Source organism: Onychostruthus taczanowskii, unplaced genomic scaffold, assembly GCF_017590055.1.
Source record: "Onychostruthus taczanowskii isolate IOZ18803 unplaced genomic scaffold, ASM1759005v1 scaffold7, whole genome shotgun sequence".
In the NCBI taxonomy this organism is placed as follows: Eukaryota; Metazoa; Chordata; class Aves; order Passeriformes; family Passeridae; genus Onychostruthus; species Onychostruthus taczanowskii.
The window spans coordinates 452,628-475,432 of NW_024504786.1; the positions used below are offsets into that span (position 1 = coordinate 452,628).

At 42.4% G+C, this 22,805-nt stretch overlaps 1 protein-coding gene across 1 annotated transcript in view; it reads left to right on the forward strand.

The window, feature by feature from the left end:
- JAK1 (Janus kinase 1) overlaps window positions 1-22,805 on the forward strand; it is a 61,937-nt gene that overhangs the window by 29,425 nt on the left and 9,707 nt on the right. Inside the window, exons 4-13 of the mRNA XM_041421662.1 lie at window positions 7,684-7,760; window positions 8,512-8,710; window positions 9,893-10,016; window positions 13,151-13,301; window positions 14,321-14,484; window positions 14,590-14,923; window positions 15,886-16,059; window positions 19,061-19,255; window positions 20,402-20,588; window positions 22,005-22,111. Coding sequence (XP_041277596.1) covers window positions 7,755-7,760; window positions 8,512-8,710; window positions 9,893-10,016; window positions 13,151-13,301; window positions 14,321-14,484; window positions 14,590-14,923; window positions 15,886-16,059; window positions 19,061-19,255; window positions 20,402-20,588; window positions 22,005-22,111 — 1,641 coding nt within the window. The 5' untranslated portion in view covers window positions 7,684-7,754. The remainder of the gene's footprint in view (window positions 1-7,683; window positions 7,761-8,511; window positions 8,711-9,892; window positions 10,017-13,150; window positions 13,302-14,320; window positions 14,485-14,589; window positions 14,924-15,885; window positions 16,060-19,060; window positions 19,256-20,401; window positions 20,589-22,004; window positions 22,112-22,805) is intronic.

Consider the following 22,805-nt stretch of genomic DNA (forward strand, 5'->3'; position numbering starts at 1 on the left):
TTTGGCTCTCACTGATTGGCTTCTTCTGTTTCAAGTGTTTTCTTCCAGTTTCCTTGTGTTTGATTTTGGGAAAGAAAAGAGCCTTCAGCTGGGAGAAATTAAAAGTGGGTTTTTTTTCCCAATCTTTGGTACAGTTAGGATCAGAGAAAATCCATTTAGGGGGAGATCTGAACCACATCATTTCTTTGTCATCCTTCCAGGTGGCATTTAGGGCTTAGCTCCTCTTTTTGAAGGTGGCAATATGAGAATTCAGAGTAGGCAACCTGAGGATTCATTAAAGCCTGAAAAGATAAAAGTAATTGCAAGCAAACCAAAGCATGTCCTGGGGGAGGGGTCACTCATCCAGATTTGCAGCAGCAATTTAAAGGGATGAGCTGAGGTGCAGGTGTAGGATCCCTTCTCACTCAGAGGACTTGCAAACCTCATTTTGGTTCAGACAAATCCATTAAGTGTCCCACTTCCTTCCACTGATTTAGAGGGATAAATGTCTTTACAGCCAACCATGAGTACAGTTGCTCTCTGGTGATTAATTTATAATAAAAAGAAATTGCTGTGTGTGTATCCCAACAGATGGGTAATAAATAACTATATTTCCCACTTATATTAAAAATTATGTCCCAGTGGCATGTGGTTCTTCTTTGAGTTGTCCATTTTTTAGCATTAAGTGCTTGAGCTGCTCACTCTGCACCCACTTTTCTAAACTGAAAGAAAACATTTTTTTCTGTGCACACCAAACCAGTGCAGCCCAATAATTCCACTTGGGAATTTTTTGGGTTGGAAAAGTCGGTATTGTCTGCTTTCCATTGAGCCTGACAAGATCTTGTGCACCTTTGTGACTAAATACAGGTGGGGGCTACCAGCACTAGAGCAGGATTTTAACTTAATGAAAGAGGAGCAGAGAGCACAGAGAGGGGTTTTGGAGATCTAATTTCTCTTGATGTCAGTAGTAAATCCCAAGTTTATTATGGAATTTCATGGGTTTCAACTCTATTATAGCACGAATGGTTTCTTGCTTAGAGGATATTTTTGATGGTGGTTTGTTCTTCACAGGTGAACAGAACTGGTGAAGTTTTGTTTGCTTTTGTTTGGGCCTCATTTTAAATTGTGATACCTTCAGAGTAAACCTTGACAATATCTTCTCACCGCATTTAAAAAACAAAAAAAAGCCAACCGAACAAAAAAAAAGAAAAAGGCAAACCATCAAAAAAGTCTTACCAAGGTGCAAAGCCACCACAGGAAGCACATGGCTGCCAGATCTGGGGGGTTCAGGGGCTCTGCCCTTCTCACGGGAGATGTTGGCCACGTAGTCAGAACCTCTCCAGGGCCTTTGGAAGGGACCTGAATGGCAGCAGGTGGGTGACATGGATTTTGAGAGCAGGTTGAGTTTAAGAGGTGCCGCTGTTTCAGTTCGTTCTTCTGAGGGAAAGCTGGGGTTGGTCCTTGCCCTCAGGAATTCCTGCTCCATGGAGGAGCTGGGATGCCCTCACGGCTTCTGGGCAGCTCAGGATGGTGCTGTCCTAGAGGAATTTTGTTCCTCTTCTGTCCTAAAGGAGTTTTGTTCTCTGCTCAAAGGGAATTTTGCTGCTGCGAGCCCTCCCCTGTTGCTTGCTCCTTCTCTGAGGACAAGTGACCTCATGCGTGGTGGCAGGGGTAGCAATGGGGTGATCTGTAAGGTCCCTTCCAACCCCAAATCTGTGATTTTGTGGTGGGGGCGTTGCAGGGGCTGAGGAGTTGTGCTCACAGTGTGCAGGGAGTGCTGCCCAGCGAAGAAGGGCTGGAGGGAACCGGGCCGAGAGTCTCCATTTCGTGCTAAGACATGAAAGCGAAAAAGGTCAGGAAGAACATCTGGAGCCGCTCTCCAGGAAGCGGCCGAGCAGGAGGGAAGTGACCCTGCGTGGTCTGTGAGGCAGGGTGGCCACGAGCCAGCAGGAGGGACCTCTGCAGCAGCTCTGTGGTCACCCAGTCCCAGCCCCTTTGCATGTTTCACACGCTCAGAAAGCAAAGCCTGTGAGAAGGTCACCTGCTGGGGCTGGTGGGGTTTGGAGGAACCGCTTCCAGCTCTCTCTTAGGGTGGGATGTGGAGAGCTGGGCATTACCAGGGCGGGCACTGATTTCCTGGGTAAGCCAGCAGCTCCTTTCATTGCTCCTCAATTGCAGAAAGGACATGTTGAGAAGGTTTCTCACCAGTGTTGGCCTTGCTAGACCTCAGCTGGTTGCTTGTTTTGGTTTGTTTCTTACAAGATCTGAGGCACTGTCAGAAATCCAGGCGCTGTTGTAATAAATCCGTGCTTGCTTTGTCCTTAAAAACTGGTGAAATGTGGGATTCCCTTGTTGAGGAGCACCCTTGGGTCGTGGAGGTTGTTTTGCAGCAGTGGGGTACAAACAATTCCTTTGCAATTGTGGGAAATGGGTTTGTAAAGAATTTTTTAAAATTAACAAATAGTTTATACAGTTTTGGACATTTGTATATAAGCACTGAGAGTTTTACATCTCTTGTGTCTCACTATTCCTCGAGACTGATAATGAAATAAAATCTTTTAAAACTCCTCTCAGTTACCCCATCTCTGTAAAAACTAAGAAAACCAACATGGAAATATCTAAGGAATTATCCAGTGGAACAGGTGCCAGGATGGGACAGCTGGGACCGGGGATCATCCCTTCTCCACAGGCACACCTGTGGGGTAAATGAATTCTGTTCAATGAATAGGTGAGGTGAGATGGACTCTGGCTTATTAAATCTTGGCTTTTAGGAGAACTTGGAGCTCTGAGATCCTGCAGATGCATAACAAGTCCCCAGAGGTTTCTTCATCCATCATTTCAGTGTGGTGGGATCTCGGAGATCTTGAGGCTCAGGAGAACAGGATGAGGTGACCTCTCTTGCTCCTTCCTGGTTAAAGAGGAGAGGATTTCTCCAGTTACAGACCTGCATGTGGAAGGTGTGAACAATGAGACTGCTTCACCTCCTTCCTGGTGGCTTTTGCTACTCTGGAAAGGTGCTCCAGCCCTGCCCTGGCCCTGTGTCCACACAGGGTCAGTTCACAGAATTCACAGAATCACTGGGCTGGAAGAGACCTCCAAGATCATGGAGTCCAGCCCAGCCCCAGCACCCCAACTCAACCCTGACCCCCAGTACCACATCCAGGCTTTGTTAAACACACCCAGGGATGGGGACTGCAGCACCTCCCCGGGCAGCCATTCCAGAACTTTATCACCCTTTCTGGAAAATACTTTTTCCTGATATCCAGCCTGAATTTCCCTTGGTGCAGCTGCAGGCTGTGTGCTCTGGTTGTGTCAGTGGTGCTGGAGAAAGAGCCCAGCCCCAGCTGAGCACAGGCACCTTTCAGAGCTGTGCAGAGTGAGGAGGGCACCCCTGAGTCTCCTTTTCTCCAGGTGAGCACCCCCAGCTCCCTCAGTGCTTCCTGACAGGGTTTGTGTTCCCAGCCCCTCTCCAGCCTCCTTGTCCCCTCTCTGCAGTGTCTCAGTGTCCAGCTGTGTGATGATGTTGGCTGCTCTGGTCTCTCAGCCAGCAGAGGAATGGCTCCTGTTGGTGTGGGTTTTCTTCCATTCCCTGTTCTTTTCCATTCTTCCCATTCCATGGATCTGCACCATGCCTGCAGTGTGTTCTCCTCTCTTGGAGAAGGCAGAGCCATTCCCTGGATCCACTCCTGCTGGGTGTGTGCTGCCCTGAAGCTCTGGAGCTGTTGCAGCGTGTGAGCAGAGCTGCTGTGCGTGAGCCCTCCTCGCTCTCAGCTCCTCATTCCCATTAAATTCACTCCCATGGAAGTTTGAACTTTCATCCGGAGCGCTGCCACATCCTGCCGAGTGACCTGCTGAGGTCACCGCCACGTCAGCCCTCAGGAACAAGCTCTTCACAACCCTTAACACTTTCTCCTGAGACCCCCGAGGTGTTAGCCAGGATGCTTTCCCTGGAAGCTTTTGCACGGCTCTGAAATGCCCCTCAGGAAATCAGCGCCGTGCCAGCGGGAAGAGGCCGCGCTTCCCGAGCTCCGCCGCTGCTGGGAAGGTGCCGTGGCTCTTCTCCAGAGAATTCCCATCCCATCTTCCAGCCCCAAGCTGCCTGGGCACGGGGATCAGAGAGGAGAACATCAAGGAAGGAAAAGGATCATTATTGCCGTGTCCCAGGCAGGAATAAAAACAAATTGTCCGTGTAAATCACTTTAACATTGGAATGCCCCTTCAGCCCTGTGAGCATCAGCCTGAGCAATAGAGCTGTTTTTTAGATAGTTGTGAGGAAAAACGTATTAAAATTAAATTAATTCTCTAATTAAAACTTCATTACAGAAAAATCAGGTTGTTGTTGGAAGGTTTCCGTGAAGATTTCTTAAGGCTTTCTTTGCCTCCAGGGAAGCTGATCCTGGTTTTGTATGGAAGTGCTTAGGGTTGACTGTACAAAGACAGAATAATTGGTTGTAAACCCCAAGAATTGTATCATTTAAAGTTATTATACCAGAAATTGGGAATGAAAGAGAAACTATAAAAACATAGTTGAAGGTGCCCCTGCTCATTGCAGAGGGGTTGTGACCTTTAAAGGTCACTTCCAACCCAACCAACCATGAAAAATTGGTCATTATAGCAGCCTAATCTGTATCCAAAGGAAAACCAGGCTGGAAAGGGCAGGTAATAGAGAAAAAAAAATGGGATTTTGTGTTTGTGTGCTCCTGCATCTACCCCAGCCATTGCAGGCAGAACAATAAAGGTGGGAAATGAATGCCCAGCTCTCTGAGAGGGCTGACAAACCTCTTCCCACACTGGTGACATCTCCTGAAATTCAGGGGCAGTCCTCAGGGGCAGCAGGGCATGGCTGGGTTTGGGAAGCACTCAAGACACACCAGGACCTGGCCTCCTCTGCTTTTCAGAGCTGGAGAGCTAAAAATGGAAATATTTAATAGCTGTTAATATTAGCATGCTGCTAATGAAGCTGGCTGGTTTTCAGTTCTGGAGAACTTTGCTGCGCATCGACCGCTTCTGGTGAAAATTTCCATTCTGTGCCCTCCTGGCCCTGTTTTAAAACACAATTTTACAGCGTGGATCAGCCATATCACAGCATGGATTGCACTGAAAAACCCAAGGGGAATTATTAATTCTGGTTTGAGGTAAACAGTGTCTGGTGAGATCACTCTGAATAAAAGCATAGAATAAACACAGTAGTAAATAATTGAAACAAATAAAATGTACATTTGGTGAGAGAATCCTGTGGAAAATAAATAGCATGTGCTCACGTATCTAAATTATAAATAATTAAAACAAATAAAATGTACATTTGATGAGAATCCTGTGGAAAATAAATAGCATGTGCTCACGTATCTAAATTTTCAGTCTCTAAGAGGTTAGGAAACCTGAAACTAGATTGACTGAGGGGGCAAAAAAGAGGAAGAACTTGCAAATGATTCTTCAGACTGAGTTTTGGCTTGGTCAGACTTTAGCTGGGATTTTCCTGTATTCGTATTTTAGGGACTTTTGCCCTGCAAAGGACCTTCCATCTTTGCATTTGTCTTCCAGGATCCTGGTTTATGGTGGAGCAGCATCCTTCTGGTTCAAGGAAGATTTGCACAGAGTTTCAAAAGTATTTAATTTCTGCATCTGCCTTTCCTTAGTTTTTGAGGCATGCACGAGTCTAAGGAGGTTGTTTAACAAATACTGTTGTACATTTGTTTTTTTCCTTAAAAATGCTGTAGCTGCTGGTTTTCAAATGTAGCAAATCATAGCCAGGAACTTGAGTTTTTACCAAATATGATTATCTCCCAAATATCCTAATGTTAGTGGCCAAACTGATTAACAAGCCACCTTTAGACTTCCCTCCCCCTATTTTATAATTCTTTGTGATACCAGAAGTTTTTGAGGGCTCTGTCTGTGTGTGAGGGAAAGAATTCCTCACCTGGCTTCCCTTGGCCAGCCATGGGTGGGTCAGGATTTTAAATAAGCAGGAAAAGCCTTTACTGGGGGAGTGGGATCTCAAGAAAAGCCATCCTGCATTCCCAAAAATATTTTGGAGGGTGCATCAGAAAGAGCTGCTTCCACTGGAAAAAACAGAAACTAAGTGAAATTAAAATATGCCTGAAAAAAGCAAATGCAGCAGGGGCTGAGCACATCCCTGACATCCTTGGAGTAGAGAAAAGACCAAAAAATACACAAATAACAATTTGTGAAGCTCTGAGACTGTGGCAAAGGATAAAAATCACTTTTTCAGAGAGGAAGCATTTGGCTGTGTAGGTGTGGAGAAGGATGCTCAGACAGAGCAGGAATTTGTCTGGCTCAAAGGAGCCTTTTTGGAGGATAAAAATGCATTTTTAAAAGGTGAATCCCTGACAATGAGCAGGGGAATGTCTGGGAAACCCATTAGGAAATAATAAATCATGGATTGGTGGGTTGTTTGGTACAAACCCAGAAGGTTTTGTAAATGAAGCAGCACTTAAAGGTTTTTAGGATTCTGGGAATTGCTGTGACTAAAACCAAGAGTAGGAGCTTTTAACCAAAGCAAAGCTGCTGTGTTGAAAAACAAGAAGTTTGATTTATGAATCTGTGAAATGCAGTGGTTTTATATTCCCCCTCACATTTTAAAACATCTGGGCAATCTTTTTAACATTAGGCCCACACACACATTAAAATATATTGAGCTTCAGTTATATGTAATTTAACAGGGGGTTTTAATGAGATTCAAGTTAATATATTTCACCTTTTGCATTTCAATTTTATGGTGCTGTGCAGAAATAATTCCTGGCTTGTGTGCATATCCCAAAAATCACACTCTCAATTACTTCTTCCCCATATTATTGCCAAGAGATTGTGTCTGGAACCTCAAATTCAGCATTCAAGTGGCAGGGATGGCAGAAAAATGCAGTTTAGTTGGGAATGTGTGCCAGGCTCTTCAATATAATTTTTTTTTCTGGGTTGCTGGGCTCTTCCCAAGCACCAGGGAAGTTGTGTGGCTCTGTCTGACTTTTCCCAGACTAAGCCTCAGGCTTTTAAAGCAATATTTGCTGAAGTCTGCTAGGTCAGATTAACTCACACTGGTGAAGCAAAAATAATTTTTTTATTATTTATTTGAAAGACATTTTTTGAAACACATTTTGGCAGGGATGGGGAGGAGGGAAAAAGGAGGGATGGAGGCTGGAAGTGGAGGAATGTTCAGCCTCAGATGAGTGATGGGTGAGGTTTCCCAAACCAGCAGCACTGCCAGGTTTTGTTTGAACACATTTTAAATGATAATCTGGGAGGTGAAGGAAAAACAAGAGAGCAGGGAAGAATTGGAATTAATATCTAATGAAAAATGTGAGGAATGGAGGCATGGAGGAGGTGAGGCACAGAGGAAAACGTCCCTGTGGTGTCACAGCTGAGGCTTGTGATGAGAACAATTCCAGACTGAAAATAGGGGGAAATCCAGGGAATAACCAAGGTTTTCCTGGCTTTTGGCTGCATCCCAGGCAGTGCCCCCAAAGTGTCAGAAGGGATCAGTGGATGTGCCCAAACTCCTGGGTGGTTCCTGGGACTGGCTTGGCTGAGATCAGATCCAGATCTCTGTTACTAATAATAATAATAATAATAATAATAATAATAATAATAATAATAATCTCTGTTCCCTGGGATTGCAGGTGGAATGTTATCAGCCTGACCATTTCACTTGTGCCTCCAGCTGATAATATTTATTTTTCCTTTTTTTTTCAGTCAGAGTGAAGCTTCTCCTGGGGAGAGTGAAGACCCATTTCAGTCGTGTAGAGGATCCCACAGGCACATAAATGCAGGTGTGTTTGCTTTGGGGATTCATATTTTATTGTTTTTTTTTTCGGTGGGAGGATTAATTTCATAAACTATAAAATTGTTGATTTGGGCTTTTTAAAGCTTAGAAAAACATGGAACAAGGAGCCCAGATAACTCAAATAACTTTCTGCTATTTCTATTTCAGTACTGGGTATAAAATGCAATTTTCTTTTGAGTCAGAGCTGCCCTGTTGTGCATCCTTGGCAATCTAAAAGCTCTTGCATTAAACCTACTCAGTGCTGTTCTCCTGGAGAGACAGAGAAGTAGTAATAAAAAATAAATGCCAATAAATCTTATAAAATACATCATGACTCATAAACCATCAGCAGTTTCAAACACAAAGGGTGAGAGGGGAGAAAACAATGAGAAATATTTTGCTGTTAAGGGGCTGTAAAAATAGAAGCTGACTTTTTAAAAAAGGAAACATCAAGTGAGCTGTTTAAATCGCTCAGGCTCAAGTGTTGTTTTTCAGCCAACGAGGTGCTGAAGGATGTGAAAGTTATTTCTGCTTTGAGAAGAGAAACCTTGCAGGAAAGCTGTGGCACCACTAGAAGAGGAGGGAGTGATTTGGGGCAGAGTTCCCAGAACCAGAATAATCACTGCCATTTCTTTTTTCCCCTTTTGACCTCGTTGGTTTGGGATAAATCCCCACCTGAGGGTTTGTGTCCTGGATTTGTGTCCTGACAATCCCAACTCCCCTCACGTTTCCCTTTGCTCTTTTCCCTGCACTCCCAGTATCTCAACGTAAAAGAAGATTGCAAAGCCATGGCTTTCTGTGCAAAAATGAGGAGCACCAAGAAAAACGAGCTCAACCTGGAAGCTCAGCACCAGGGGCTGGAAATCCTCTTCTACCTTCAGGACAAAGCCCCCATCTATTACTCCAGCGGCGAGTTCACCTCGGAGGAGCTGTGCATTGAGGCTGCCCAGAAGTGTTGTGAGTATTTGGGGTTATTTCAGCTCCCAGGGGCCTGGCAGCAGCCAAAGTGAGGCATCCTCTGTGTGTCAGTCAGAGGAGGAGCCTCCCTGTCCCAATAAATCCCCACAAAGCTGCTTCGGCTTCGTGTGCATCCCTCACGTGTCAGAGGCTGTGCTGTGCTCTTCCCTCTGGGCTGGGGCTCAGCAAAACACCTGTAATTCCACAGAAAAAGTGGATTTAATATCTGCTTGATCTCACAGCCCAGTGGGCTTTTGTATTTACACTTCTGAGGTTCTTTTCCCATGGAGCACCAAACCTTGTCCAGCTGCTGTGGAGTGTGAACAGGGGAACTGGGCAGGAATTTTCCTGCAGCTCTCAAATGTTTTCTTTGCCCACTTCCCCTGGATTCTTGTAATCCCCTTCAGCTCATTTGCCTAATTGCTGCTCTTCCATGGAAATGGGTGAAATTATGGAAATCTGCAGGACAAACCTCACAAATGAGTGCTGCTGTTGTTTTATTAAGAGATTTCAGCACAATGAGGGGTGTTTAACACCCACCTATTTATGCTGGTGTGCAGCATCTTCTTTTGGGAGCTGTGAACCCACAGATGGTGCAGCTGCTCCCAGAGCTGGGACAAGGAATTCCAGCAGGTCTGGGATGGAGTAAACATCTCTCCCAAACAGATGTGGGATGGAGTAAATGCAGGGTTAAAGCAGATCAGCCCATTAATGCCACAGTCTGCTCTTAGCTGGAACAGACCAAAGCTTTCTCTGGGGTCTTTCTCTGTGGAGCCAGCAAAGCTTTCTGCTTGTTTGCCAAAACCTCCTTTCACCTCTGGGGGTTGAATTTATTAACAAAATAAAGCTGAGAACAAAGTTGTGGGTTTGGTAAAACTCCCTTTTCTGTGACCTGGACAGAATGAAGGTTTTAAGTAATTTCTTTGAAGCTCAGACCTTGGGCAGAATCAGGATTTGAGGATCACTTTAACACCAGAAATATCTGTTTAATCCACCCCAAACCCCCTGGGTTGAACCAAGGTGACAGCTCCACCTCAACCTTTCCTCCCTAATATTTGTTTCAAGCTAATCCCAGTATCAGTTTCTTTTCATGATCCAATATTTGCTTTATGCTTTTGTGTTTTGGGGTGTGGATGTGCGCTGGAGCTTTGTGATTCATCCATTTGTGTATTTTTGTGCCAGCTGTGTCCCCTCTGTGCCACAACCTCTTTGCTCTGTATGATGAGAACAAAAAGCTCTGGTATGCACCAAACCAGGTCTTCAAGGTGGAGGAAAAATCATCCTTCAGGCTCCATTATCGCATGAGGTAAGAGAAAACACCTGCAAAATGAGATTTATTGTTTGCTGAGCTCCCTGGAGAAGCAGGGAGGCAAAACCAAAAGCAGCACAGCTTAGAGGAGAGATGAGCAGCAGGAGCTTCAAATATCTCCTGATTTCTTTGCATCTTTGGGGTTTAACCTGGAAAAAAAAAAGCTGGAAAAGCACAAGAAGTTGTTTTCACAAAGCTGGGAGTGAGCAAGGTCACAGTTAATTGGAAAATTGGCTCCAAACCATTTGTGTCAGTGCTTTTATGGATGAATTTGAAGTGTTCCAGAGCAGTGGATTAACTGTACATGATAATTCAGAAATGAATTATTTTAAAAAATAAATTTAAAAATATTTTAATTTTTTTTTTTTTTAATACAGCAGTGGAGTAACTGTACATGATCATTCAGAAATGAATTTTTTAAAAAATTAAATTTTTCATTTTTAATTTTAAGTTTTTTAATAGATCAGTGCATTAACTGTACATGATAATTCAGAAATGAATTTTTAATTTTTTTTAATTTTAATTTTTTTTTAATTTAAGTTTTTTTTTTTTTCAGTAGAGCAGTGGATTAACTCTACATGACAATTCAGAAATTAAATAATTTGTATTTTTGCTTTTGCCATGTCCTTTTTACTGATATCTCTAAAACAATGTGACTGGGCTGAAATGTTTGTAGGGCTTTGACTTTCCTCCCTCTGCTGAGAACTTTTTGTTTTCTGTGTGAATTTCTCCTCCTCTGCCCTAAATCAGTGCCAGATGCTGCTGCACTTTTGGTGATGTTTTAAAAGGACTTTTCACAGAAACTCTGTGAGTTCCCTGTGGTTTTCTCACTTGCCTCAAGTTCTATTTATTTGATTTGTTTTAAAAAAGAGAAACCCCAGGATTTTGTAATATCCTGCAGTCATTGCTCACAGGGGAGGAGAATTTAACTCTTCCATAGCTGGGTTTGATTTTTGCTGTGGAAAAGGGATCCACTTCCTTTCTGGAGGGATTTTGGAAGCAGATTGTAGGATTTTGTGGGCTTGTGTAGAATTTTTGTAGTATTTTTTTTTATTTCTGTAGTATTTTTGTGGATTTCTGTAGTATTTTGTGGCTTTCTGTAGTATTTTTGTGGTATCTGTGTAGTATTTCTGTAGTATTTTGTGGATTCCTGTAGTATTTTTATAGTATTTTGTGGGTTTGTGTAGTATTTTTCTAGTATTTTGTGGGTTTGTGTAGTATTTTTCTAGTATTTTGTGGGTTTGTGTTCCTTAGTGGAGAAAATTTAAAATTTTTAATATCTAGATTTTTAACATCTCTGCTCTTGTTTGAATGATGAATACTGTATTGATAACATTTTAAATTATTTCTTGTATATATATTTGATTGTATTTTATATTTTAAGTTATTATTTAATAAAATTTTTATAGTACTATCAGTTTTTATTCTTATAAAGGGACTCAAAGTTTATATTTTTTATCAAATTATATAAATTTTATATGAATATACAGGTGGGTGCAATAAAAGGGTTGTAATTGTTGTGTCATTCATATTTGTATGTGTGGATTTTTTTTTGTTTGTGGAGTGGTTAGTGGTTTTTTTGTACTTGACAGAGTTTTCTATTTTTTATTGAAATTAACTTAGATTTTGTATTTGTTAAAATACAAGTAAACTCATGTTTTTTGTAGGGATTGGAGGATTTTTTTTATATAATAGTGTAATGTAATATAAAATGTTATAGACTATCATAATACATAATGCAACATATAAAATATTATATAATATTATAATAAGTAATACATTAGATAATAAAATATTGTATAATAGATAGAATATTATGTAATATAACAAAATATTGATTAATTTTGGTTTGTAAAATTGCATGGAGATATGTAAGATGATGATGAGTGATGGTGGAAGATGCTCTGAGGGAGGGCTGGGTCCTGCCCCTGAGCTCAGGGGCACAATTCCCTCCCCATCTCATTGGGAAATTCCTGTTCCTGTTCCCTTTGTGGAAGTGAAATCCCCAAAATCTCTCCCAGGAAGCCGTGCAGCTTTCCAAGGAAAAGATTCTCCTTTATTTGCTCCCCCCTCAAACAATGGGGCTCCAATTGTTTTTGAAGCTCCTCAGCACTGTGTTAATGAGAGCAGTTAATTAGGAAAAGGAGCAGAGTCTCCTCTCAGTCCCAAACAATACACAATACCTTGCCCATGATTATTTTCAGGAAATAACACAAGAATTGGAGTTATTAATTCTGACTCCTCTTCTGCAGGAGAACAGGGAAGCAAAGTCATTTCCTCTGCATCTCAGCAGGATTTGCTTTGCTCTGCTCTCCAGGCCTCAGCCCAAGGAGTTCTGGAGGATCCTCTGCTTCTGGTCAGGAGTTTTTGGCTCAGTTTTGGAGTTCCTGCCTAAGAAGAGCTCAACTAAAAATATTCACTTTATTTTGCTGAGGATCCTGACTCTGCACTGAGGCTGGGCCACTCCAGCCTTGACCACTGCAGATTTGGGGCTTTATAAATGTCAATCCCAAACTGGTTTGGACTGGGAGGGTCCTTAAATCCCATCCCATCCCATCCCATCCCATCCCATCCCATCCCAGGGACACCTCCCACTGTCCCAAGCTGCTCCAGCCTGGCCTTGGACACTTCCAGGGATCCAGGGGCAGCCACAGCTGCTCTGGGAATTCTATTCCAGGGCCTGCCCACCCTGCCAGCCAGGAATTTCTTTCCAATGTCCCAATATCTAAATCTACCCACATTCAGCTCACAGCCATTCCCTGTGTCCTGTCCCTCCATCCTTGTCCCCAGTCCCTCTCCAGCTCTCCTGGAGCCCCTCCAGGCCCTGCCAGGGACTCTGAGCTCTCCCTGGAACCTTCTCCTCTCCAGGTGAGCATTCCCAAATCTGTCTTTCCTCAAATCTCTCTGAAAAAAATAAAAATGGAAAAACAATCTAATAATTCATAATAATGATATCATTTCCCCCAGTTCCTCAGGCCAGGAATGTGCTGGAATGGTGGACCACTTAACCTTCAGGCAGAAGTTTGACCAATTCTTGCTTTGAACTGCTTTACTTTCCAAAACCCAAATTCTCTTATGGAAAGGGAGGCTTTTCCCAAAACATTTTTCACGTCTGTGACTTTTTTTGGCAGATACTATTTCACCAACTGGCACGGGACCAGCGAGAGCGAGCCCTCGGTGTGGAGACACTCCCCCAGGAGGGCCAAGGCCTATGACAAGAAGCTGGCCCCAGAGGGGACCCCCATCCTGGATGCCAATTCCCTGGAGTACATGTTTGCACAGGTTGGAATTGTCTCTGATGCTGTATTCCCGTAAATAAAATTTTTATGGGATTTTTGTCCCATAAAAAAGTGTGGGATTCTGCTTTAAAAGCCTCTTCTTAGGCTCCTAAAATATTCCTGTTAGTATTGGAAAGGGTTTTCTTTTTGCTGCTGCCTGGTGGAGAGGAGAGGATTTGCTGCATGAAGGAGGTGTAAAGAAACTCTCCCAAACAGGGTTTTATTTTTATAGATATTTTCTTCTACAGTGAGTTATTTGTGTTTCTAAACACTGTCAGTCACCTTTTGTGGGGCATTTGCACAGAGCTGGGGCTGGAGAGGAGCAGCAGCCGAGGGAAATCTGGCAGGGCTGGGTCCTTTTAATGACGTTTTGTTACTGGGTGGTGTTAAAGATTGACAAACATTTACTGATAACCCCGTGGTGATAAAGATTGATAACCTCACTGCAGTTTTGCTCTCCTCTTGTGCCTTCCAAAGGATTTTTCAAACGAGAAGCTATCAGGTTTCACCAAAAAAAAGGGAAAATTCAGATTGATCAAAGAGCAGATTGAATGCAGGGAGGAAATCCCATTTAGTGTTGATCCTGAGTAGAATTCCTGCAGGATTTTCACACTGAGAACCACAAGGAAAGAGAATTCTAAGGAAATATTAAAGGAACCTGGCACAGAAATGTCTTTGCTCTTTGATAACCAAACCCTTTCCAGGCTGTCCCAGAGCAAGGCTTGGCTTGGAGATGAATCCAGGAGACTCATGGAGGCTTTGCATGGGAAGGGCAGGGATAAAGCAGAGGCACAAAGTTGGTTTTGTGGAGCAGAAAATAAATATTAAAGGTACTAAAAGGGGCCAGGGATGGTGATTTCTGTAGTTAATTTTTAAAAAGTGAATTTTTGGTGGGCTGATGTATAAAAGAATGGGAGGAGGTTCCAGCTTCTCCTTGCCCAAGGATCCTGGTATCAATTCCTAGCTCAGGGACAAATCTGGGAAAGACCAACTGGGTAATTTGGGGTTTTTTGTTCTGTTAAGGGCCAGTATGACCTAGTGAAAGGCCTGGCACCCATCCGAGATCCCAAAAACGACCAGGAGGTCCATGAGATTGAGAATGAGTGTCTGGGGATGGCTGTCCTGGCCATCTCCCACGATGCCATCAAGAAAAACGTGAAGCTGCCAGAGCTTCCCAAGGACATCAGGTGAGCTGGGATCCATCCTTTGTCCCTGCTGGCTCTGCTGCTCTCCCAGGAGGAATTTAATTTAATTTAATTCAATTTCATTTAATCCCTTGCTTCTCCTCCCAGTTACAAGCATTATATCCCTGAGACTCTGAACAGGACCATCAGGCAGAGGAATTTCTTGACCAGGATTCGGATCAATAACGTTTTCAAGCATTTCCTGAAGGAGTTCAACAACAAAACCATCTGCAACAACAGCGTCTCCCCTCGGGACCTGAAGGTGAAATATTTATCCACCATGGAGGTCCTGACCAAATATTACGGGGCAGAGATCTTTGAGACCTCGTTTCTGCTGATTTCTGCTGAGAATGAGATGAATAAATTCAACTGTGGAGACAACGAGAAGTATGAAGTGATGGTGACAGGGAACAATGGCATTCAGTGGAGGCTCAAGCCAAGTGTGAGTACCCCCGAGAAATGGGAATTAAAGGGGAGTTTTGGGACATAACAGCTGCTGGAAGATGGTTGTGGTCTTCAGACACTGCGGAGCACCTTGGTATTGGAGGGGCTTTGGTAGGATTATCCAGGTTGGAAGGAGCTCAGGAGGTTCCAGCCCAACCCCCTTTTTAGGCTTAGTTTGGAGACCAGAGCAGGCTCAGGACTTTTATCCAAGACTGGACACTGGGCAGCCTCTGTGGGCAGCCCTTTTACCAGGAAAATAAAGGCTTAATTAAATAGATTTTAATTAAATAGATTAATAAAGGCAGAATTAAATAGATTTTTCTATGTATTAGAACACATTATATTCTATATACTATAATATTATTCTATAAATATTAATTGCATAATCCATATTATAATTCTATTCTAATTAATAATCTATATCATTATGCTAGAATTAATTTTAGGTTTAGAGTAAATATATTAGAATACATCATATTCTGTATTTTATATTATTATTCTGTAATTTATATTATTTTTATAGTTTATATAATTATTCTATTATTAATCCTAATAGAATTAGGATTCTAATTATAGAATCCTATAATTCTAATAATAAATAGTTTATATTACTATAGTTTATATTACTTCTAATAATAAATAGTTTGTATTACTATTCTAGAATGAATTTTAGGTTTATAGTAAATATATTACAATGCATTATATTCTAAATTTTACTCTAAAATTTATGTTCTATAATTTATATAATAATCATTCTATAATTCTAATTAATGAATAATTATTTTCTATTCTTCTGTAATTTGTATTAATTTTATAATTTATATAATAATGCCAGTCTATAATTCTAACTAATAAATAATTAATTTATATCATTATTCTAGAATAAATTTTTGGTTTAGAGTGAAAACCCCTGTGCTAAACATGTTTTAACTAAAACTTTTATCCCAAATACATTTGCAGCCTGTCCAGACAGAGAAAGAGAAGAAGAAAAAATCCGATGGCAAAAGCAAAAAGGAGGAAGAGAAGCACAAACTTCGGGAGACGTGGAACAGCTTCTCCTACTTCCCTGAGATCACCCACGTCGTCATCAAGGAGGCCACAGTCAGCATCAACAAGCAGGACAACAAGAGGATGGTGAGGAAACCCACACACACAGTTTGAATTTGAAACACACACAGAATTTGGAAACCCACACACACAGGTTGAATTGGAGACTCACACACACAGAGTTTGAATTTGAAATTCACACACAGAATTTGAATTTGAAATTCACACACACAGGTTGAATTGGAAACTCACACACAGAATTTGGAAACTCACACACACAGTTTGAATTGGAAACTCACACACAGAATTTGGAAACTCACACACACAGTTTGAATTTGAAACTCACACACAGAATTTGGAAACTCACACACACAGTTTGAATTGAAACTCACACACACACATTGAATTTGAAACTCACACACACAGAATTTGAATTTGAAATTCACACACTGAATTTGAATTTGAAACTCACACACACAATTTGAATTGGAAACTCACACACACAGAATTTGAGTTTGAAATTCACACACTGAATTTGAATTTGAAATTCACACACAGAATTTGAATTGGAAACTCACACACAGAGTTTGAATTTGAAACTCACACACAGAATTTGAATTTGAAATTCACACACACAATTTGGAGACTCACACACACAATTTAAATTTGAAATTCACACACACAATTTGAATTGGAATCTCACACACAGAATTTGAATTGGAAACTCACACACACAATTTGAAATTCACACACAGAATTTGAATTGGAAACTCACACACAGAGTTTGAAATTCACACACTGAATTTGAATTTGAAATTCACACACAGAATTTGTCCCTTCACCTCAGCTTGGAGGAACCTGGGCTTGAGTCCCTGCTGAATCATTTAATTCCCTGCTGGATCAGTCAATTCCCTGTAGCCTGGGTTTAATTCCCTGGATGGATCACTTAATTCCCTGCTGGATCACTTAATTCCTTGCTGGATCATTTAATTCCCTGCTGGATCCTTTCCCCTCCATGGGGAGCCAGGTTGGAGTTGGGCACAAGGTGACAACTGAGGGACATTTTGAGTGCAAATAACATCAATTTTGGATGAGGGGAGGAGCCTTGACACTGGGCACAGCAAAAATGGTGTTCAAAGTGCAGCTGTGTCCACACTGGCACAGAATTTTTCTCAAAATTCAAAATCCCAAATCCCATGAGGAATTCCTGAATTTGTGACAGTGGAGCCAGGACAGGGAGGGCAGGGAATGGCCACTAAATGCCAACATTCCAGGGATGTTCCAGCATTCCTGGTGTCCTGACACAAATATTTTATAATATAGTGTATTACTAATATGTTGTATCAGTAACAGTGCCTTGTGCAGCCAATGATAAATGAGACCATCAAAGAAGTTTTTACAGTCCAAAAAACAGGGGAAGATGTGGGAAATGGATTTTAAAGGATTTCAAAACCTGACAGAAAGCTCACACAGTTTTGTAGTTTGGTGTGCAAACAGAGATAAAGTGTGCTGACTTAGGAATGCCATGGAATAAAGATGACATTGTTGAGAGAGAGATGGAACTGGAAATAAGTTTCAACAAGTTTCAAAAGATGGCCTTGCAAAAACACCAAATGTTTTAGAGAATTAGAGCTGTGGAAGATGCATTGTAGCAGGGGCACGTGGGGAAAAAATATAGGTGATTGGTGTTAAATGGAGGTAAAAATATAGGTAAAAATATAGGTGATTGGTGTTAAATATAGGTAAAAATATAAGTGATTTGTGTTAGAAGTATTAGCAGCATTGTGTGGTAACAACTAATTTATAAAAACATTTCTAAAGTGTTCTAACCAGGAAATAAGTTCTGATAGAATGGTGTAGAGTTTTTCATCTCTTATGTCTCACCCTTCAAGGAAACTGATAATGAAATGAAATCTTTTAAAACTTTTTTTTAAAAAGCCTTTTTTGTTGGGTGATTGCATCTTTATGTTGCTGCTCTTCTCTTTGAGCCTTCCTGGGAGTGAAAATTCCATGAATTTTAGGCTTTTTTCTGCTTTGTTGCCATTCAATTAGAGAACCTTCACTTAGGAGCAGGAATGAGCTGGTGCTACATGTGATGCCAAGGTTTTGGGAGAAAACTTTTGAATGTTTTTAAACCTCAGTTGCCTGGAGGATCTCAACACCAGCCTGACATCTCCTTGAACAGTCTGGGGTGGGAGAGGCAGTTTTGCTATTTTTAAATTGAGATTTTGAAACCCTGCTCCAGATTCTGCAATTCCTGACCAAACAAAGACAAAATTGCTCCAGAAGAGCAACACTTCTGCATAATCTCAGGCTCTGGAAAAAAAAAAAAAAAAGAAAGTAATAATTTGGGCTTTGATTGCATCTTTGTTGTTGCTGTTTTCTCTGAGCCTTCCTGGGAGTGAAAATTCCAGGAATTTTGGCTTTTTTCTGCCTTGTTGCCGTTCAGGGGTCTGATTTTGATAATTCCTCTCACAGTGAATGTGGGGTTTGAGTGGGTGGTGGTTACCAAAACTTCATTTTGTTAAAGAAAAAAATCAGTGTTTCTCTCCTTAATCATCTATGAACTTGGTATTTCTGCACTAAAGAGTGTTCCAAGAGTTTTCTCCATGGACACATGGGAATATTTTAGGTAAAGAGTGGAAGTGTCTCCACACTCACCCCAGTAGTTCCTGGGTGGATGAACAAAGCCTTGGGTTTTTAAACACCTAAAGGAATTCTCTTCCCTCCACCCATCTTTGTAGCTTTTCCTTTTATTGGGAAAATTTTGATTCTTATTTATTATTTTATTTAATTTATTAATTTTGTATTATTATTATTCCCTTTATTGTTATTTATTTATTATTCCCTTTATTGTTATTTATTTATTGTTCCCTTTATTCCCCTTTATTCCTTTTCTTTCTCTTTATTCCCTTTATTCAAGGGAAACTGTAGAAATCCAGGAGTTCACCTGCAGTGTTGGATGCAGAATTCCCTTTATTATTCCCTCCCTCCCTCACTCTGTGCAGCCCAACGTGAGCAATGCACTCTCAAATTCTACTTTAATAATAACATAAATATTTCTAAGTTGCTCCTACCCCCCAAACAGAGGTTTGCTCTCAAAAACCACATTTTTGGCTGCTGCCTGGTTGGTTTTTCTCACTGCCCATTCCCTTCCAGCACGGAATATGCCATCAACAAGCTGAGGCAGGAGGGCAACGAGGTGGGCATGTACGTGCTGAGGTGGAGCTGCACCAACTTCAACCACATCCTGATGACTGTGACGTGTCTGGAGGGCTCAGAGGTACAGGCAGCTGGCCATTCCCAGCTGGAATCTGCTCCCTGCAATCCCTGGGGGTGGGATTTTGTTCTCAGGGCACTCACCCTGAGCTCTGGGAAGGGAATTGGCTTTTTTTTCCAGCCGTTTGTGCTGTCTCTCCAAATGGGGTTAATTAAATCCAGAACAGCTCCATTCCTCCCAGTCAGACTGTGCAGGAACATGATAAAAATGAAGCATTTTAAACTCATGACACGGAGGATTTGTCACTTCACCTTGCCTTGAGCAAGGTTCAGCTTCCCTGCAGCCTCTTTGGGCATGGATTTAATTCCCTTGATGGATTTTATTCCCACACCGGCCTCAGCTGGAAGCCTGCAGCTGACTTGGTGGTTTGGGAGGATATTTAAAGTGTTCACACAAGAATAATTATAAACAATAAATTAAATAATACATAATAAAGAATAAATAATAAAAATGATAACATAAATCCTTTCATTAGCAAAAAATGGTCATGGAATCAGTGGTGAGTCAGGAGGGGATATTTGATACTGGGTTTATCCTCTTGTAGATATTAAAAAAATAAAATATGATCAGCTCTCTCTTTTAACAGTAAAGCAAGAAAGGAATTTTGTCTTGGAAAAGAGGGAAGGGGGAGGTGACCCAAAGCTGCAGAGGGGAGACCCTGAGAGCTCTTGGGATGGGGAAGTTCAGGAGTTCAGCCCTTCCCCAGTGAAACTGGAGGATCCCAACACCAGCCTGACATCTCCTTGGACAGTCTGGGGTGGGAGAGGCAGTTTTGCTATTTTTAAATTGAGATTTTGAAACCCTGCTCCAGATTCTGCAATTCCTGACCAAGCAAAGAGAAAATTGCTCCAGAAGAGCAACACTTCTGCATAATCTCAGGCTCTGGAAAAAAAAAAGAAAGTAATAATTTGGGCTTTGATTGCATCTTTATGTTGTTGCTGTTTTCTTTGAGCTTTCCTGGGAGTGAAAATTCCAGGAATTCCAGGGTTTTTTCTGCTTTGTTGCAGTTTGATTAGAGGACCTTGACTTAGGCTCAGGGGCTGAGCTGGTGCTACATGTGATGCCAAGGTTTTGGGAAGCTTTGGTGGCTTTACAAACAATTCCTTCACTCCAGTGATCCTATTTCCTTTCTTTTCCCTCCAACCCCAGGTGATGAATAACTCAGGCCCCTACAAGAACTTCCAGATCGAGGTGAAGAAAGGGGGGTACTTCCTCCATGGCTCCAACAAATCCTTTGCATCCTTGAAAGACCTCATGGATCACCTGAAGGGACAAATCCTGCGGACAGACAACATCAGCTTCACCCTGAAGAGGTGCTGCCAGCCCAGACCCAGAGGTAGCCTGGCCTTGCAGGGTTTTGCTGTTGCAAGGGAACAATCTCCAGATTTTTTTTGTGTATTTTTAGTGCTGTATCCTGGTGTGAAGCTCTTTAAAAAAAAAAGGTTTAAAGATTTTTCTTTGTCTGGGAAGCAAGAGTTTTGTCAAATGCCATGGGCAGGTTTGAGGAGGAGAAAAGAGGTTTGGGACCTGCTGGGTTTGCTCTCACTGTGAGCTGCTGTTTAATAACTCATCTGCACCAGGCAGCAGGGAAGGGTTTTGGTCCCAAAACTGATGTCCTGAAGAGCCTGGTGGCAGGAAATCATCTGTGAGGTCCCGTGTGAGGGACAAAGGGGCAGTTGTTGGGTGCTGCCAGCACTCTCTGGAGCTGTTTGCACTCTGAGAGCCTTGCAGCTCAGTTTGGTGTGAGAGAGGAAGCACAGTGGGGTGATTGTGCAGAGCTGATAATGGTTTCCTGTTAGCAGGGGAATAACTGAGCCACATCAATCACCTGCTGCTCTGAGGCTTTGGGAGAGTCCCTGAGCTGCTCACACTGCACCAAGAGCGTGGTCATGGTCTGGAGCAGGGGCACGTGGCACTTCTGATATTTTGGTTTCATTTTAATGGCTGGGTTGGGGATAAAATGACACAAAAAGGGTCAGGGAGTTGATTGCCCACTTCAGCTTCTCCCTGGCTTTAGCTGCAGCAGGATTCAGTGCATGTTCCCTGGTCTGTCCCTTCCCTGGTGGGTTTTTCCTTCTTTTTGAGTATTTAATCAGATATTCACAAAGAAGTGCAGGGGATGCAGGACTGAAGCAGGGTGTGGTGATTCCAGAATTCCAGATGATGATTTAGCCCCAGTGCCTGCTTCTGCTCACAGCAGGAGGAAGCCCAGCTGGCCACACACATCCCAATCCCAGGAAATAATGCCTGGAAGGCAGAATTCCTGTGCAGAACCTCTGGATCTGCCCTGCAGCAGTGGGAAGTGGATTTTTGAGTCTGTTCCTTCTGCTCATTCCCCATTGCCCAGCTGAATTCCAGTGCCCTGGGAGCGCTGTTGGTGCTTCCCAGAGCAGAGGGAGTTTGGAAGGAGGTGAAGAGGAGATGAGACTCCCCCTTGCACCCTGGGGAGGGGATGTTTTATTCCATTTTATTCCATGTACAGCACAGGTATTTTCTCTTTCAATCTTTGTGCAGAAAACTCTGTTCAGTTGTTCAAAATCACCCTGATCTGGCTGATAATAACTCTGTATTTACAATATGAAACTGTGCTTTAATGATTTCTCTGTTGAATGAGAAGAAATCAAACCCAAGATTCTTTTTCCCTCCCTTTTTTTTTTGGATTTTAATGCCTTTCCATCCACGTGGGTACTGGGAAGGTGGAGTGCAGTTTCTCTGAACATCTTTAAGGATATTTTCTCCCCTTGCCTTGCAGAAATCTCCAACCTGCTGGTGGCCACCAAGAAGGCCCAGGAGTGGCAGCCAGTGTATCCCATGGGACAGCTGAGCTTCCACCGGATCCGCAAGGAGGAGATCGTGCAGGTGGGAGCCTGGGGGGGCTGGCATGCAGGGAGCCCCCAGAGCTTGGGCCTTATCATTTAAAGCTTGGAATTAAACCCTGGATTTGACCTGAGACCTTGGGAAAGGCTCCCAGACTGAGGTGCCGGAAGCGAGAATGTGGATTTATAAAATAAATGTATATATTTAAAGCAGAGACCTGTTAAGCTAAGTAAAGGAAAGTTTAGAGTTTTAGAGTTTAAGATAGAGAAAAAATAAAAGTAGTTACAAAGGTAACAAGGAGTTTAGGATGCAGCACTGGAGGTTTGTGTGCCATAAAATGATTGACTAAGAAAGCTGATACTGTAGCATGGGTCCAAAAGACCAAATATGTAAGGATTGGGTGAAAAGCATAAATATCCTTGTTGGCAGTGGTTTATTGGTTAATAAACCCATAAAAGGATTGTCACTAGAGGTCTTGTGACCTTCTGAGCCATGCAGTGAAGATGTGAGCCCAACTCACCCTTGCTGCCTATGCAGAAGATAAGAAAAATAAATCCCATCATCTAAAGTGACCCAGAGTCCCATCTCTAACTCATTCAAAATCCCCCCACGTGAATTGCCTGTTCCCCAGGAGTGTGGCTGTCCCTGAGCCCTGCAGGGGACACCAAACCAGCCCTGCTGCCTGCTCTGCCCCTCCCAGCTCCCCTCAGCAAACTTCAGCTGGAGCTTTATTTGG